Source organism: Coregonus clupeaformis, chromosome 1 (assembly GCF_020615455.1).
Source record: "Coregonus clupeaformis isolate EN_2021a chromosome 1, ASM2061545v1, whole genome shotgun sequence".
Taxonomy (NCBI): domain Eukaryota; kingdom Metazoa; phylum Chordata; class Actinopteri; order Salmoniformes; family Salmonidae; genus Coregonus; species Coregonus clupeaformis.
Window position 1 is genome coordinate 10,596,764 of NC_059192.1, and position 16,454 is coordinate 10,613,217.

General features: G+C 44.3%; 1 protein-coding gene across 3 annotated transcripts in view; it reads left to right on the forward strand.

The window, feature by feature from the left end:
* The first annotated feature begins 196 nt into the window (after positions 1-196).
* The window catches only part of LOC121567583 (nuclear prelamin A recognition factor), a 97,668-nt gene continuing 81,410 nt past the window's right edge, over positions 197-16,454 (forward strand). Inside the window, exons 1-5 of one of the 3 annotated variants that reach the window (XM_041877747.2) lie at positions 197-502; positions 3,421-3,492; positions 3,678-3,878; positions 4,991-5,123; positions 7,450-7,584. In XM_041877747.2, the coding sequence (XP_041733681.1) occupies positions 3,436-3,492; positions 3,678-3,878; positions 4,991-5,123; positions 7,450-7,584 (526 nt within the window). In that variant the 5' untranslated portion in view covers positions 197-502; positions 3,421-3,435. Of the gene's footprint in view, positions 503-526; positions 678-3,420; positions 3,493-3,677; positions 3,879-4,990; positions 5,124-7,449; positions 7,585-16,454 lie in introns of those variants that run through there. The other 2 variants (XM_041877746.2, XM_041877745.2) reach the window with 2 other exon arrangements.

The following is a 16,454-nucleotide window of genomic DNA, read 5'->3' on the forward strand; positions in this document are numbered from 1 at the left end:
TTAATAATAACACAAACACATAGAAACGCATCGTCTATTTTGCTACTATTTCTGTCAAGTCTACACATACAATTTGATACATTCGTTGGATAAATCCAACGTCCAACACACAGAACGCGCTGCAACTGCCTCTGCAAAGCAATGCTGCAAGGCTAACGCAATGACGATGTCTGTCGAGGCGGGGAGGGTTTTACGCATGCGCCCTTCAATGACTGGTGAACACAATGGAGTCACGTATTCTGAAGTCAAGTCGTCGTGAAAACTTGTCTGGAACGCCCGACTAATTTCAACAGTAGCTGGTCTTGTGACCGAAACCGTCGCATATTGACCATTGTTGCCTTTCTGCTGTATCGTAATCACTCCAGATATTGCTGAGCAAGCTGTATGAGATCACATGCTATCCAGAACGTAGCATATTACCCCTGCTCAAACTCCCCCTTTCTTCTTGAGATGTGTTTGAAGTATTTTCTTTAAAGGCAGCACAGTAGAAAACGTCCAACCGGTGAGTGCACTGATATAATATACACGTATTTATTGAAATATTTAATTTGACTAATACGTGGCTGACGATGGACCCTGGTATAGACGTCATAGCTGTAGCCTGTGCTGCGTTCATAGACGCTAGGGTTCTGGAGAGCAAGGTTGTCTGAGGCAAACAAGAAATTGCACATTTGATGGTAAGAAGGGAACATTTTTCTCCTGACTCCAATTACTGTTTAGTTAGAGAAAGCGTAATAATAGATCATTTAACCATATTACCAGGATATAAATAGCAATTTCCACCATAATTGCTTGTTCTATTTGGTCCGGATAATAGGCCTATATGTTCTCACAGAGGCTTCATCCGTTGTTTAGTAATTATTACATAATATATCAGACAATTATGATGATGATATATAATAATAATCTACTATGTTATTTGTGTCTTTAGTTACTGTATGATATGTAAGCCAATATTGAATACAATAGCCCAGGGGTCTCCAACCTTTTCTAGCATGAGAGCTACTTTAAAAATAAATTAAACATGTGGCTAGCTACTCATTTCTTGGAGTTGTTGAGTAGGCTACTCTGAGCACAGATGATTTGAGCTTTGGGTCCATTCTTTGGGTCTTCATCAACATAGTTATCATAATGTACATACAGTGGGGAAAAAAAGTCTTTAGTCAGCCACCAATTGTGCAAGTTCTCCCACTTAAAAAGATGAGAGAGGCCTGTAATTTTCATCATAGGTACACGTCAACTATGACAGACAATGAGAAAAAAAATCCAGAAAAATCACATTGTAGGATTTTTAATGAATTTATTTGCAAATTATGGTGGAAAATAAGTATTTGGTCAATAACAAAAGTTTCTCAATACTTTGTTATATACCCTTTGTTGGCAATGACACAGGTCAAACGTTTTCTGTAAGTCTTCACAAGGTTTTCACACACTGTTGCTGGTATTTTGGCCCATTCCTCCATGCAGATCTCCTCTAGAGCAGTGATGTTTTGGGGCTGTCGCTGGGCAACACGGACTTTCAACTCCCTCCAAAGATTTTCTATGGGGTTGAGATCTGGAGACTGGCTAGGCCACTCCAGGACCTTGAAATGCTTCTTACGAAGCCACTCCTTCATTTACATTTACATTTTAGTCATTTAGCAGACGCCCTTATCCAGAGCGACTTACAGTTAGTGAATACATTTTTTTTTTATACTGGCCCCCCGTGGGAATCGAACCCACAACCCTGGCGTTGCAAACGCCATGCTCTATCAACTGAGCTACATCCCTGCCGGCCATTCCCTCCCCTACCCTGGACGACGCTGGGCCAATTGTGCGCCGCCCATGAGTCTCCCGGTCGCGGCCGGCTGCGACAGAGCCTGGATTCGAACCAGGATCTCTAGTGGCACAGTTAGCACTGCGAAGCAGACCACTGCGCCACCTTCGTTGCCCGGGCGGTGTGTTTGGGATCATTGTCATGCTGAAAGACCCAGCCACGTTTCATCTTCAATGCCCTTGCTGATGGAAGGAGGTTTTCACTCAAAATCTCACGATACATGGCCCCATTCATTCTTTCCTTTACACGGATCAGTCGTCCTGGTCCCTTTGCAGAAAAACAGCCCCAAAGCATGATGTTTCCACCCCCATGCTTCACAGTAGGTATGGTGTTCTTTGGATGCAACTCAGCATTCTTTGTCCTCCAAACACGACGAGTTGAGTTTTTACCAAAAAGTTCTATTTTGGTTTCATCTGACATTCTCCCAATCCTCTTCTGGATCATCCAAATGCATTTTAGCAAACTTCAGACGGGCCTGGACATGTACTGGCTTAAGCAGGGGGACACGTCTGTCACTGCAGGATTTGAGTCCCTGGCGGCGTAGTGTGTTACTGATGGTAGGCTTTGTTACTTTGGTCCCAGCTCTCTGCTGGTCATTCACTAGGTCCCCCCGTGTGGTTCTGGGATTTTTGCTCACCGTTCTTGTGATCATTTTGACCCCACGGGGTGAGATCTTGCGTGGAGCCCCAGATCGAGGGAGATTATCAGTGGTCTTGTATGTCTTCCATTTCCTAATAATTGCTCCCACAGTTGATTTCTTCAAACCAAGCTGCTTACCTATTGCAGATTCAGTCTTCCCAGCCTGGTGCAGGTCTACAATTTTGTTTCTGGTGTCCTTTGACAGCTCTTTGGTCTTGGCCATAGTGGAGTTTGGAGTGTGACTGTTTGAGGTTGTGGACAGGTGTCTTTTATACTGATAACAAGTTCAAACAGGTGCCATTAATACAGGTAACGAGTGGAGGACAGAGGAGCCTCTTAAAGAAGAAGTTACAGGTCTGTGAGAGCCAGAAATCTTGCTTGTTTGTAGGTGACCAAATACTTATTTTCCACCATAATTTGCAAATAAATTCATTAAAAATCCTACAATGTGAATTTCTGGAATTTTTTTCCTCAATTTGTCTGTCATAGTTGACGTGTACCTATGATGAAAATTACAGGCCTCTCTCATCTTTTTAAGTGGGAGAACTTGCACAATTGGTGGCTGACTAAATACTTTTTTCCCCCACTGTATGTAATAGCATATCAGAATAAGGCTTTATTGCCTGCCTATTCACACACTTGGTGCAATTATGTGTGCTATTTTGTGTGATGACAGGACACTGTTTTGTCGCCATAGGCAGTTTAAAATCATTATAATATGCTACTGTTGAGATAAGAATGATCCTGATTGGTTAGGATATGGTTAACGATGTAAAAGTTGGGTGGAGTTGAGTCTCTCTCACACACACACACACACACAAATACTAGCAATTTAGTTTGGATCTTAGTAGTTGGCATGACAGTTGTCCAAGGAGAATGTGTAGAAGTGTTGTGAATATTCCAGGTCTACTGTGGAGTTGGATGGCTCACTGACCTTGCTCTTGTGTTCGTATGAAATCCAACAGCCATTTCACATAAACATGTCAGAAGTGAACATGGGAAGACGCAAGGAGAAGTGTGAGAATTGCACTAAACAGGTAAGCCCGTGGAATGTCTGTGGTTTCGCTATGCAGTGTGGAAGTGGCTCTCTGCAACAGAAATAGTCCATCCAATCGTATCTGTCCCAGTTGTTTGAGTGCGTTACTTTTAGCATATGATAGTCAAACATTTTATACTGTGTCCAATTCTAACCTTGATTGATGTATTGATTTGTCATTTCCAGTGCAACAAGAAACAGAGTAGTGAAGGCATTCTGGAGAAAGATGGAGCCAACGGAGAGGTCCCTTCCTCCTCGCCTCCCCTCCAGCAGCAGGTGTTGCTGAGTGCCTGTCTGTCCTGTGAGGGCTGTGTGTCCGAGGAGGAGAGCCTAAAGATCTCCCAACAGAACCTGGAGGAGGTGGCCCGCGTCCTGGGCCTCAACAAGGTACTACTGGACCACCACCAGGCTACCTGGGACGTATTCCATAGGCTGAAACAGGGAGGGACTACCTGGACTTATCCAATAAGAACAGGCTGAAACAGGGAGGGACTACCTGGACTTATCCAATAAGAACAGGCTGAAACAGGGAGGGACTACCTGGACTTATCCAATAAGAACAGGCTGAAACAGGGAGGGACTACCTGGACTTATCCAATAAGAACAGGCTGAAACAGGGAGGGACTACCTGGATTTATCCAATAAGAACAGGCTGAAACAGGGAGGGACTATCTGGATTTATCCAATAAGAACAGGCTGAAACAGAGAGGGACTACCTTATAAGAACCACATTTTTTACTAAATGTGTTGTGAGGTGGTCCCTAATGAATATGACCCTGGACACCTCACATGATTAGCCTTCCTAAGCACTTGGGTCGTCATTAGTTACCACAGCCACAAAGTCATAAACCTCGCCAATTTCTCTTTGCTTCTTAAAATTGTATTTTAAACCTAACCTTAAAGGTGCAATATGCAGAAATCGCTCTGCCATTTCCTGGTTGCTAAAATTCTAATAGTTCGCCTAATTTCAGTTTATGTGTAGAGAATCATTGTACTATTTAACTGCTGTAAAATATATTTTCAAAACCCCTAAATATAGTATTTTCATCTCTTTGAAGCTGGTTTACAAAACTGAATGTAAAAGATGCAAAAATGAATCTTAAGAATGGGAAGCATAGAAATAGCACACATAGAACAGATCTACCGCTTTTTAGACTTGCTTTCAATGAGAATGGCATTGTGGCTATGCTATCCAGTGGAAGCCAAGCGCTTGTGGAGATCTGAGAGGTTTTGTGATGTCAATGCTTCAATGGTAGCTAAAGAGACAAGGGTATATTGGGTTATCTTTGCTGTACTTTCCAGATCACCTCATGTCAGGTGAGTTTTGATATATGTTCTTATTGCTGGTCTTTTTGCCTGCCATGCGGACTGATTGTTTGGTTAAACTTTGTTTCACTTCACTGAAATGTATGGGGCATTCAATGTGGATGCCAGGCAAATGGTCTCTCTCTTCCTGGTCAAAGTGTGACATGTCTCTCTCCCTCTGTTTATCATTGCAGAAGTGTGATGTGTCCAAACACAAGGTCCTGGTGGTGTCGGTGTGTCCCCAGTCTCTGCCTTTCTTTGCTGTAAAGTTCGGTCTGGACATTCCTGAGGCTACACACAAACTCTGTGGCTTCCTCAAGAGCCTGGGTAAGTGAGTGTGTATCTGTGTCTCTCGGTCTTCTCATCAAATCGTCTGTAGTGTCCGAACCTTCAGACGAGTCACAACACTCGTCTGAAGGTCCCCCGGTACCAGTTGAAAAAATTTACGGAAGTACAGTACCAGTCAAAATTTGGACACACCTACTCATTCCAGGGTTTTTCTTTATTTTTACTATTTTCTACATTGTAGAATAATAGTGAAGACATCAAAACTATGAAATAACACATATGGAATCATGTACAGTGGCTTGCAAAAGTATTCACCCCCCTTGGCATTTTTCCTATTTTGTAGCCTTACAACTTGGAATTAAAATTGATTTTGGAGGACGTTGTGTCATTTGATTTACACAACATGCCTACCGCTTTGAAGATGCAAAATATTTGTTATTGTGAAACAAACAAGAAATAAGACAAAAAAACAGAATTTGAGCGTGCATAACTATTCCCCCCAAGTCAATACTTTGTAGTGCCATCTTTTGCAGCAATTACAGCTGCAAGTCTCTTGGGGTATGTCTCTATAAGCTTCGCACATCTAGCCACTGGGATTTTTGCCCATTCTTCAAGGCAAAACTGCTCCAGCTCCTTCAAGTTGGATGGGTTCCGCTGGTGTACAGCAAAGTCATACTACAGATTTTCAATTGGATTGAGGTCTGAGCTTTGACTAGGCCATTCCAAGACATTTAAATGTTTCATTCCTTCAATTCTGACCAGTTTCCCAGTCCCTGCCGATGAAAAACATGGTGTTCTCGGCCTGTTGGGTTTGCGCCAGACAAAGCGTTTTCCTTTATGGCCAAAAAGCTAAATTTTTGTCTCATCTGACCAGAGTACATTCTTCAATATGTTTGGGCAGTCTCCCACATGCCTTTTGGCGAACACCAAATGTTTTTTCTTATTTTTTTCTTGAAGCATTGGCTTTTTTCTGGCCACTCTTCCGTAAAGCCCAGCTCTGTGGAGTGTACGGCTTAAAGTGGTCCTATGGACAGATACTCCAATCTCTGCTGTGGAGCTTTGCAGCTCCTTCAGGGTTATTCCTGAGTGGCGCAGTGGTCTAAGGCACTGCATCGCAGTGCTAACTGTGCCACTAGAGATCCTGGTTCGAATCCAGGCTCTGTCGCCGCCGGCCGCGACCGGGAGACTCATGGGCGGCGCACAATTGGCCCAGCGTCGTCCAGGGTAGGGGAGGGAATGGCCGGCAGGGATGTAGCTCAGTTGATAGAGCATGGCGTTTGCAACGCCAGGGTTGTGGGTTCGATTCCCACGGGGGGCCAGTATAAAAAAAAAAAAAAATGTATTCACTAACTGTAAGTCGCTCTGGATAAGAGCGTCTGCTAAATGACTAAAATGTAAAATGTAAATGTTATATTTGGTCTTTTTGTTGCCTCTGATTAATGCCCTGCTTGCCTGGTCAGTGAGTTTTGTTGTGTTGCCATATTCTTTCCATTTTTTAATAATGGATGTAATGGTGCTCCGTGGGATGTTCAAAGTTTGGGATATTTTTTTTATAACCCAACCCTGATCTGTACTTCTCCACAACTTTGTCCCTGACCTGTTTGGAGAGCTCATTGGTCTTCATGGTGTCGCTTGCTTGGTGGTGCCCCTTGCTTAGTGGTGTTGCAGACTTTGGGGCCTTTCAGAACAGGTGTGTGTGTATATATATATATATATATATATATATATATATATATATATATATATATATATATATATATATATATATATATACTGACATCATGTGACACTTAGATTGCATACAGGTGGACTTTATATAACTAATTATGTGACTTCTGAAGGTAATTGGTTGCACCAGATCTTATTTAGGGGCTTTATAGCAAAGGGGGTGAATACATATGCACGCACCACTTTTCTGTTATTAATTTTTTTCCTTTCACTTCACCAATTCAGACTATTTTGTGTATGTCCATTACATGAAATCCAAATAAAAATCAATTTATATTACAGGTTGTAATGCAACAAAATAGGAAAAACGCCAAGGGGGATGAGTGTTAAATAAATCAAAACATATTTTATATTTGAGATTATTCAAATAGCCACCCTTTGCCTTGATGACAGCTTTGCACACTCTAGACATTAGGAGTTGGGGTTAGGGGAAAAATGATTTTGAATGTGAATCAATTGATGGTCCCCAAAAAGTCCTCGCATGTATAGTAAAACAAACGTGTGTGTGTGTGTGTGACTTAGAACACAGTGTGTATGACTTAGTACAACACAGCGTGTGTATGTGAACTATGCGTGCAGTACATTCATAGGCATCTACCATACCAGATGAATCTTCCTCTTCCTCTTCCTCATGTAGGAGTGCAGTATGTGTTTGATACTACTCTAGCAGCAGGGTTCAGTATTCTGGAGAGCCAGAGAGAGTTTGTCCAGAGGTACCGCAGGAGGAACCATGATAACCACGCCCTACCCATGTTCACCTCCTCCTGTCCAGGTAATATTAACACATTGTCCCTCCTCTCTCCTCTTCCTGCCCTTCCTCCTCCTCCTCCTCCTCCTCTTCCACCTCCCTCTGCGCACACACACACACCACTACCTGAGTATAAAATGTTAAACAGCTTTGTTGTGTCTCAGTGTAACATTTGTGTGTGCTGTTTGAGGTAAGTGTGATTAGTATTAAACATGCGCTAAAATAGCTAAAGAAAAAGTTGCTAAAATTCTAATAGTTCGCCTAATTTCAGTTTGTGACAAAACAAGCAAGTATAGTATAAGGAATCATTGTACCATCTAAACCGCTGTGAAATATAATTTCCATAACCAAAAGTATTGTATTTTCAGCTGTTTGAAACGGGTGTACAAAACTGAAAGTAAAAGAAACAAAAATGAAACTTAAGCACGGGAAGCATAGAAATAGCGCACATAGAACAGTTCTACTGCTTCTTAGACTTGCTTTCAATGATAACGACAGATCTATAACACACATTTCTATGTGAATTTGGTCAGGTCAAAAAGTTACGTATTGCAGCTTTAAGCTATGGGTATTCATCAAATCAAATGTATTTATAAAGCCCTTTTTACAGCAGCAGATGTCACAAAGTGCTATACAGCCTAAAACCCCAAACAGCAAGCAATGTAGATGTAGAAGCACGATGGCTTGGAAAAACGCCCTAGAATGGCAGGAACCTAGGAAGAAACCTAGAGAGGAACCAGGCTCTGAGGGGTGGCCAGTCCTCTTCTGGCTGTGCCGGGTGGAGATTTTAAGAGTAAATGGCCTTTAAGGCCAGATTGTTCTTCAAGATGTTCAAACGTTCATAGATGACCAGCATGGTCAAATAATAATCACAGTGGTTGTAGAGGGTGCAACAGGTCAGCACCTCAGGAGTAAATGTCATTTGGTTTTCAAAGCTGAGCATTCAGAGGTCGAGACAGCAGGTGCGGTAGAGCGCGAGAGAGAGTCAAAAACAGCAGGTCCGGGACAAGGTAGCACCTGCTGTGAACAGGTCAGGGTTCCATAGCCGCAGGCAGAACAGTTGAAACTGGAGCAGCAGCACGACCAGGTGGACTGGGGACAGCCAGGAGTCATCAGGCCAGGTAGTCCTGAGGCATGATCCTCCGGGAGGAGAGAGAGAATTAGAGGGAGCAAACTTAAATTCACACAGGACACCAGTAAAGACAGGAGAATTACACCAGATATAACAGACTGACCCTAGCCTCCCGGCACATAGACTATTACAGCATAGATACTGAAGGCTGAGACAGGGGGGGTCGGGGGCAGTGGCGGCTCCTGAAAAAATTCTCAGGGGGGGCAATTTTTCTGATGATTTAGGTGACCTACACACATTTTTAAAAAGATATGTCCAGCAACAACATGAAGACAGGGGCAGCATATAAGTCAATACCAGAAGCATTTATTGACTGATCTCAAAAGTGTTGGCTTACAAAAGCAAAATAAGTTATCACAGTAAAAATAATCAAGGGTGTTCTTTCACATTCCTCAACACTGCATAAACAATATGCATTTCCATAAACAAATGAAATATCAGCTGAAAATACAGCATCTTGGTATTTGTTCAGATTGCAGGATCAACAAGAGCTTTTACCACATTTTTTGATATTGTTTAATCTTACCTTATGGCCTGCACTTGCTTGTGAAGCTGTCGAGGGCACGTTTGATAAACACAGCATCGATGTCCTTCTTCTGTAGCTTCTGGTACAGAATGTCGACGTGGGGCATGATTTTGTGAAAAAGCCGCAGGAAAAAAAATTAAATCTTCATCATGTAGTATCCTCACGCAGCCAGCTGCCTCTCTCAATGTGTGCTGGTCAAATGAACCCAATGAACCCGTCCGGATGGCTTCAAAAACATTCTATGAGGTCGTCTCGATTCTCGTAGACAGTGTTCACGACTCTGCTGTTGCTAACCTCATCGTTGTGGCGGCGGACAGCTAGCCTGTATCCCTCATCCAGTTGAGTGGCAATATTCACTCTCCCAAAAGCAGACAATCTCAAACAGCTATCCATGTGGGTCTTTGACAGCTCATGTTTCTTAATCTTTTCTGAAAGATGGTGCATGTCCGTTACTGCCTTGCCGCCTTCAGGGTGAAAGAGTAGTTTCTTAGTTACGTTCATCGTTACATTACGTATGACGAAAGCGCGTAAGTGCAAGCCCTCAGAAACCCATAGAGATTGTATTGAAAGGTCAGATATTTGAAAAAAAAATATTTTACATTAGAGGCTATGAGAGACTTCTGGGCGATTTTCAACCTGACTGAAATCGCCCCAAAACGGGCGGGGACATTTGAAGCACGACTTTAGCATGATTGGACATTTATTGGCAGATCAGGCATCTAGATTAGAACACTGAACTACTGTTGCCGTGATATAATTGATTAGAAAAAAAATCCCTTCCTTTTCCCGTTTGGCAGTGCGTCGCCCATATCGCCCTAATGAACACACCGCCCCTGGTCGGGGGACACTGTGGCCCCGTCCGACGATATCCCCGGACAGGGCCAACCAGGCAGGATATAACCCCACCCACTTTACCAAAGCACAGCCCCCACACCACCAGAGGGATATCAACAGACCACCAACCTACTACCCTGAGACAAGGCTGAGTATAGCCCACGAAGATCTCCTCCACTGCACGAGCCCGAGGGGGCGACAAACTGGACAGGAAGATCACGTCAGTGACTCAACCCACTCAAGTGATGCACCCCTCCTAGGGACGGCATGGAAGAGCACTAGTAAGCCAGTGACTCAGCCCCCGTAATAGGGTCAGAGGCAGAGAATCCCAGTGGAGAGAGAGGGGCCGGCCAGGCAGAGACAGCAAGGGCGGTTCGTCGCTCCAGTGCCTTGCCGTTCACCTTCGCACCGATGGGCCAGACTACGCTCAATCATAGGACCTACTGAAGAGATGAGTCTTCAGTAAATACTTAAAGGTCGAGACCGAGTCTACGTCTCTCACATGGATAGGCAGACCATTCCATAAAAATTGAGCTCTATAGGAGAAAGCCCTGCCTCCAGCTGTTTGATTAGAAATTCTCTGGACAATAAGGAGGCCTGCGTCTTGTGACCGTAGCGTACGTGTAGGTATGTACGGCAGGACCAAATCAGAGAGAAAGGTAGGAGCAAGCCCATGTAATGCTTTGTAGGTTAGCAGTAAAACCTTGAAATCAGACCTAGCTTTAACAGGAAGCCAATGTAGAGAGGCTAGCACTGGGGTAATATGATCACATTTTTGGTTCTAGTCATGATTCTAGTATTTTTATTTTTATTTCACCTTTATTTAACCAGGTAAACCAGTTGAGAACAAGTTCTCATTTACAACTGCGACCTGGCCAAGATAAAGCAAAGCAGTGCGATAAAAAACAACAACACAGAGTTACATATGGGGTAAAACAAAACAAAGTCAAAAATACAGAAACAGAAATACATATATATACAGTGTGTGCAAATTTAGCAAGTTATGGAGGTAAGGCAATAAAATAGGCTATAGTGCAAAATAATTACAATTTAGTATTAACACTGGAATGATGTGCAAGAGATGATGTGCAAATAGAGATACTGGGGTACAAATGAGCAAAATAAATAACAATATAGGGATGAGGTAGTTGGGCGGGCTAATTTCAGATGGGCTGTGTACAGGTGCAGTGATCGGTAAGGTGCTCTGACAACTGATGCTTAAAGTTAGTGAGGGAGATAAGTGTCTCAGCTTCAGAGATTTTTGCAATTTGTTCCAGTCATTGGCAGCAGAGAACTGGAAGGAATTGCGGCCAAAGGAGGTGTTGGCTTTGGGGATGACCAGTGAGATATACCCGCTGGAGCGCAGACTACGGGTGGGTGTTGCTATGGTGACCAATGAGCTAAGATAAGGCGGGGATTTGCCTAGCAGTGATTTATAGATGGCCTGGAGCCAGTGGGTTTGGCGACGAATATGTAGTGAGGACCAGCCAACAAGAGCGTACAGGTCACAGTGGTGGGTATTATATGGGGCTTTGGAGACAAAACGGATGGCACTGTGATAGACAACATCCAATTTGCTGAGTAGAGTGTTGGAGGCTATTTTGTAAATGACATCGCCGAAGTCAAGGATCTGTAGGATAGTCAGTTTTACGAGGGCATGTTTGGCAGCATGAGTGAAGGAGGCTTTGTTGCGAAATAGGAAACCGATTCTAGATTTAACTTTGGATTGGAGATTCTTAATGTGAGTCTGGAAGGAGAGTTTACAGTCTAACCAGACACCTAGATATTTGTAGTTGTCCACATACTCTAGGTCAGACCCGTCTAGAGTAGTGATTCTAGTCGGGTGGGCGGGTGCAAGCAGCGTTCGGTTGAAGAGCATGCATTTAGTTTTACTAGTGTTTAAGAGCAGTTGGAGGCTACTGAAGGAGTGTTGTATGGAATTGAAGCTCGTTTGGAGGTTTGTTAACACAGTGTCCAATGAAGGGCCAGATGTATACAAAATGGTGTCGTCTGCGTAGAGGTGGATCTGAGAGTCACCAGCAGCAAGAGCGACGTCATTGATATACACAGAGTAGCCGTGTTTAGCACTAACTGAAGTTTATTTAGTGTTTTATCCGGCTAGCCGTAGAGTAGAGCATTGCAGTAGTCTAATCTAGAAGTGACAAAAGCGTGGATTAGCTTTTCTGCGTCATTTCTGGACAAAAAGTTTTCGATTTGAAATATTCTTGATATGTTCGTCAAAAGAGAGATCAGGATCCAGAGTAACACTGAGGTCCTTCACAGTTTTATTTGAGACGACTGTACAACCATCAAGATGAATTGTCAGATCCAACAGCAGATCTCTTTGTTTCTTGGGACCTAGAACTAGCATCTCTGTTTTGTCCGAGTTTAAAAGTAAAACATCTGCCACCGTCCACTTCCATATATCTGAAACACAGGCTTCCAGGGTAGGCAATTTTGCGTCTTCACAATTTTTCATCGAAATGTACAGCTGTGTGTCGTCTGAATAGCAGTGAAAGTTGACATTGTGTTTCCAAATGACATCACCAAAAGGTTGAATATATAGTGAAAACAATAGTGGTCCTAAAACGGAACGTTGAGCTGGGAGGGAGGGAGAGAGACAGAGCTGGGAGGGAGGGAGAGAGACAGAGCTGGGAGGGAGGGAGGGAGGGAGGGAGGGAGGGAGACAGAGCTGGGAGGGAGGGAGGGAGGGAGACAGAGCTGGGAGGGAGGGAGGGAGGGAGACAGAGCTGGGAGGGAGGGAGGGAGGGAGACAGAGCTGGGAGGGAGGGAGGGAGGGAGACAGAGCTGGGAGGGAGGGAGAGAGAGAGACAGAGCTGGGAGGGAGGGAGAGAGACAGAGCTGGGAGGGAGATAGAGCTGGGAGGGAGGGAGAGAGACAGAGCTGGGAGGGAGGGAGGGAGACAGAGCTGGGAGGGAGACAGAGCTGGGAGGGAGGGAGGAGACAGAGCTGGGAGGGAGGGAGGGAGACAGAGCTGGGAGGGCGGGAGGGAGAGAGACAGAGCTGGTAGGGAGGTAGGGAGACAGAGCTGGGAGGGCGGGAGGGAGACAGAGCTGGGAGGGCGGGAGGGAGACAGGGAGGGAGGGAGACAGAGCTGGGAGGGAGGGAGAGAGACAGAGCTGGGAGGGCAGGAGGGAGACAGAGCTGGGAGGGAGGGAGAGAGACAGAGCTGGGAGGGCAGAAGGGAGACAGAGCTGGGAGGGAGGGAGAGAGACAGAGCTGGGAGGGAGGTAGGGAGACAGAGCTGGGAGGGAGGGAGGGAGACAGAGCTGGGAGGGAGGGAGGGAGGGAGACAGAGCTGGGAGGGAGGGAGGGAGGGAGGGAGACAGAGCTGGGAGGGAGGGAGGGAGACAGAGCTGGGAGGGAGGGAGGGAGACAGAGCTGGGAGGGAGGGAGGGAGACAGAGCTGGGAGGGAGGTAGGGAGACAGAGCTGGGAGGGGAGGGGAGGGAGGGAGACAGAGCTGGGAGGGAGGGAGGGAGACAGCTGGGAGGGCGGGAGGGAGACAGAGCTGGGAGGGAGGGAGAGAGACAGAGCTGGGAGGGCGGGAGGGAGACAGAGATGGGAGGGAGGGAGGGAGACAGAGCTGGGAAGGAGAGAGAGAGACAGAGCTGATAGGGAGACAGAGCCCGAAGGGAGGGAGAGAGAAAGAGCTGGGAGGGAGAGAGGGAGACTGAGCTGGGAGGGAGACTCCTGCAGCTCTGTCGCACACTGGGTATGTACATAGTCAATGGTAGGCTTCGAGGGGACTCCTATGGTAGGTACACCTATAGCTCATCTCTTGGCAGTAGTACTGTAGACTACTTTATCACTGACCTCAACCCAGAGTCTCTCAGAGTGTTCACAGTCAGCCCACTGACACCACTATCAGACCACAGCAAAATCACAGTCTACTTGAACAGAGCAATACTCAATCATGAGTCATCAAAGCCAAAGGAACTGAATAATATTAAGAAATGCTATAGATGGAAGGAAAGTAGTGTTGAAACCTACCAAAAAACAATTAGGAAACAACAAATTCAATCCATTCTAGACAACTTCCTGGACAAAACGTTCCACTGTAATAGTGAAGGTGTAAACTTGGCAGTAGAAAACCTAAACAGTATATTTGACCTCTCAGCTTCCCTATCAAATCTAAAAATCTCTAACAGAAAACCAAAGAAAAGTAACAACAGTGATAAATGGTTTGATGAAGAATGCAAAAACCTAAGAAAGAAATTGAGAAACCTATCCAACCAAAAACATAGAGACCCAGAAAACCTGAGCCTACGCCTTCACTATGATGAATCACTAAAACAATACAGAAATACACTACGGAAAAAGAAGGAACAGCATGTCAGAAATCAGCTCAATGTAATTGAAGAATCCATAGACTCTAACCACTTCTGGGAAAATTGGAAAACACTAAACAAACAACAACACGAAGAGCTATCTATCCAAAACGGAGATGTATGGGTAAACCACTTCTCCAATCTTTTTGGCCCTATAACAGAGAACAAACAGCAAAAAAATATACATGATCAAATGCAAATCTTAGAATCAACTATTAAAGACTACCAGAACCCACTGGATTCTCCAATTACATTGAATGAACTACAGGACAAAATACAAACCCTCCAACCCAAAATGTCCTGTGGTGTTGATGGAATCCTCAATGAAATGATAAAATATACAGACCACAAATTTCAATTAGCTATACTTAAACTCTTTAACATCATCCTTAGCTCTGGCATCTTCCCCAATATTTGGAACTAAGGACTGATCACCCCAATCCACAAAAGTGGAGACAAATTTGACCCCAATAACTACCGTGGGATATGCGTCAACAGCAACCTTGGGAAAATACTCTGCATTATCATTAACAGCAGACTAGTTCATTTCCTCAGTGAAAATGTACTGAGCAAATGTCATATTGGCTTTTTACCAAATTACCGTACAACAGACCACGTATTCACCCTGCACACCCTAATTGACAAACAAACAAACCAAAAACAAAGGCAAAGTCTTCTCATGCTTTGTTGATTTCAAAAAAGCTTTTGACTCAATTTGGCATGAGGGTCTGCTATACAAATTGATGGAAAGTGGGGTTGGGGGAAAAACATACGACATTATAAAATCCATGTACACAAGCAAAAAACACACACATTTCTTTCCACAGGGCCGTGGGGTGAGACAGGGATGCAGTTTAAGCCCCACCCTCTTCAACATATATATCAACGAATTGGCGAGGGCACTAGAACAGTCTGCAGCACCCGGCCTCATCCTACTAGAATCTGAAGTCAAATGTCTTCTGTTTGCTGATGATCTGGTGCTTCTGTCACCAACCAAGGAGGGCCTACAGCAGCACCTAGATATTCTGCACAGATTCTGTCAGACCTGGGCCCTGACAGTAAATCTCAGTAAGACAAAAATAATGGTGTTCCAAAAAAGATTGTTGCCAGGACCACAAATACAAATTCCATCTAGACACCGTTGCCCTAGAGCACACAAAAAACTATACATACCTCGGCCTAAACATCAGCGCCACAGGTAACTTCCACAAAGCTGTGAACGATCTGAGAGACAAGGCAAGAAGGGCCTTCTATGCCATCAAAAGGAACATAAAATTTGACATACCAATTAGGATCTGGCTAAAAATACTTGAATCAGTTATAGAACCCATTGCCCTTTATGGTTCTGAGGTCTGGGGTCCGCTCACCAACCAAGAATTCACAAAATGGGACAAACACCAAATTGAGACTCTGCATGCAGAATTCTGCAAAAACATCCTCCGTGTACAACGTAAAACACCAAATAATGCATGCAGAGTAGAATTAGGCCAATACCCGCTAATTATCAAAATCCAGAAAAGAGCCGTTAAATTCTATAACCACTTAAAAGGAAGCGATTCCCAAACCTTCCATAACAAAGCCATCACCTACAGAGAGATGAACTTGGAGAAGAGTCCCCTAAGTAAGCTTGTCCTGGGGCTCTGTTCACAAACACAAACAGACCCCACACAGCCCCAGGACAACAACAACAACAACACAACTAGACCCAACCAAATCATGAGAAAACAAAAAGAGAATTACTTGACACATTGGAAAGAACAAACAAAAAAACAGAGCAAACTAGAATGCTATTTGGCCCTAAACAGAGAGTGACTGACCCAAACTTAAGGAAAGCTTTGACTATGTACAGACTCAGTGAGCATAGCCTTGCTATTGAGAAAGGCCGCCGTAGGCAGACCTGGCTCTCAAGAGAAGACAGGCTATGTGCACACTGCCCACAAAATGAGGTGGAAACTGAGCTGCACTTCCTAACCTCCTGCCAAATGTATGACCATATTAGAGACACATATTTCCCTCAGATTACAGCGATCCACAAAGAATTCGAAAACAAA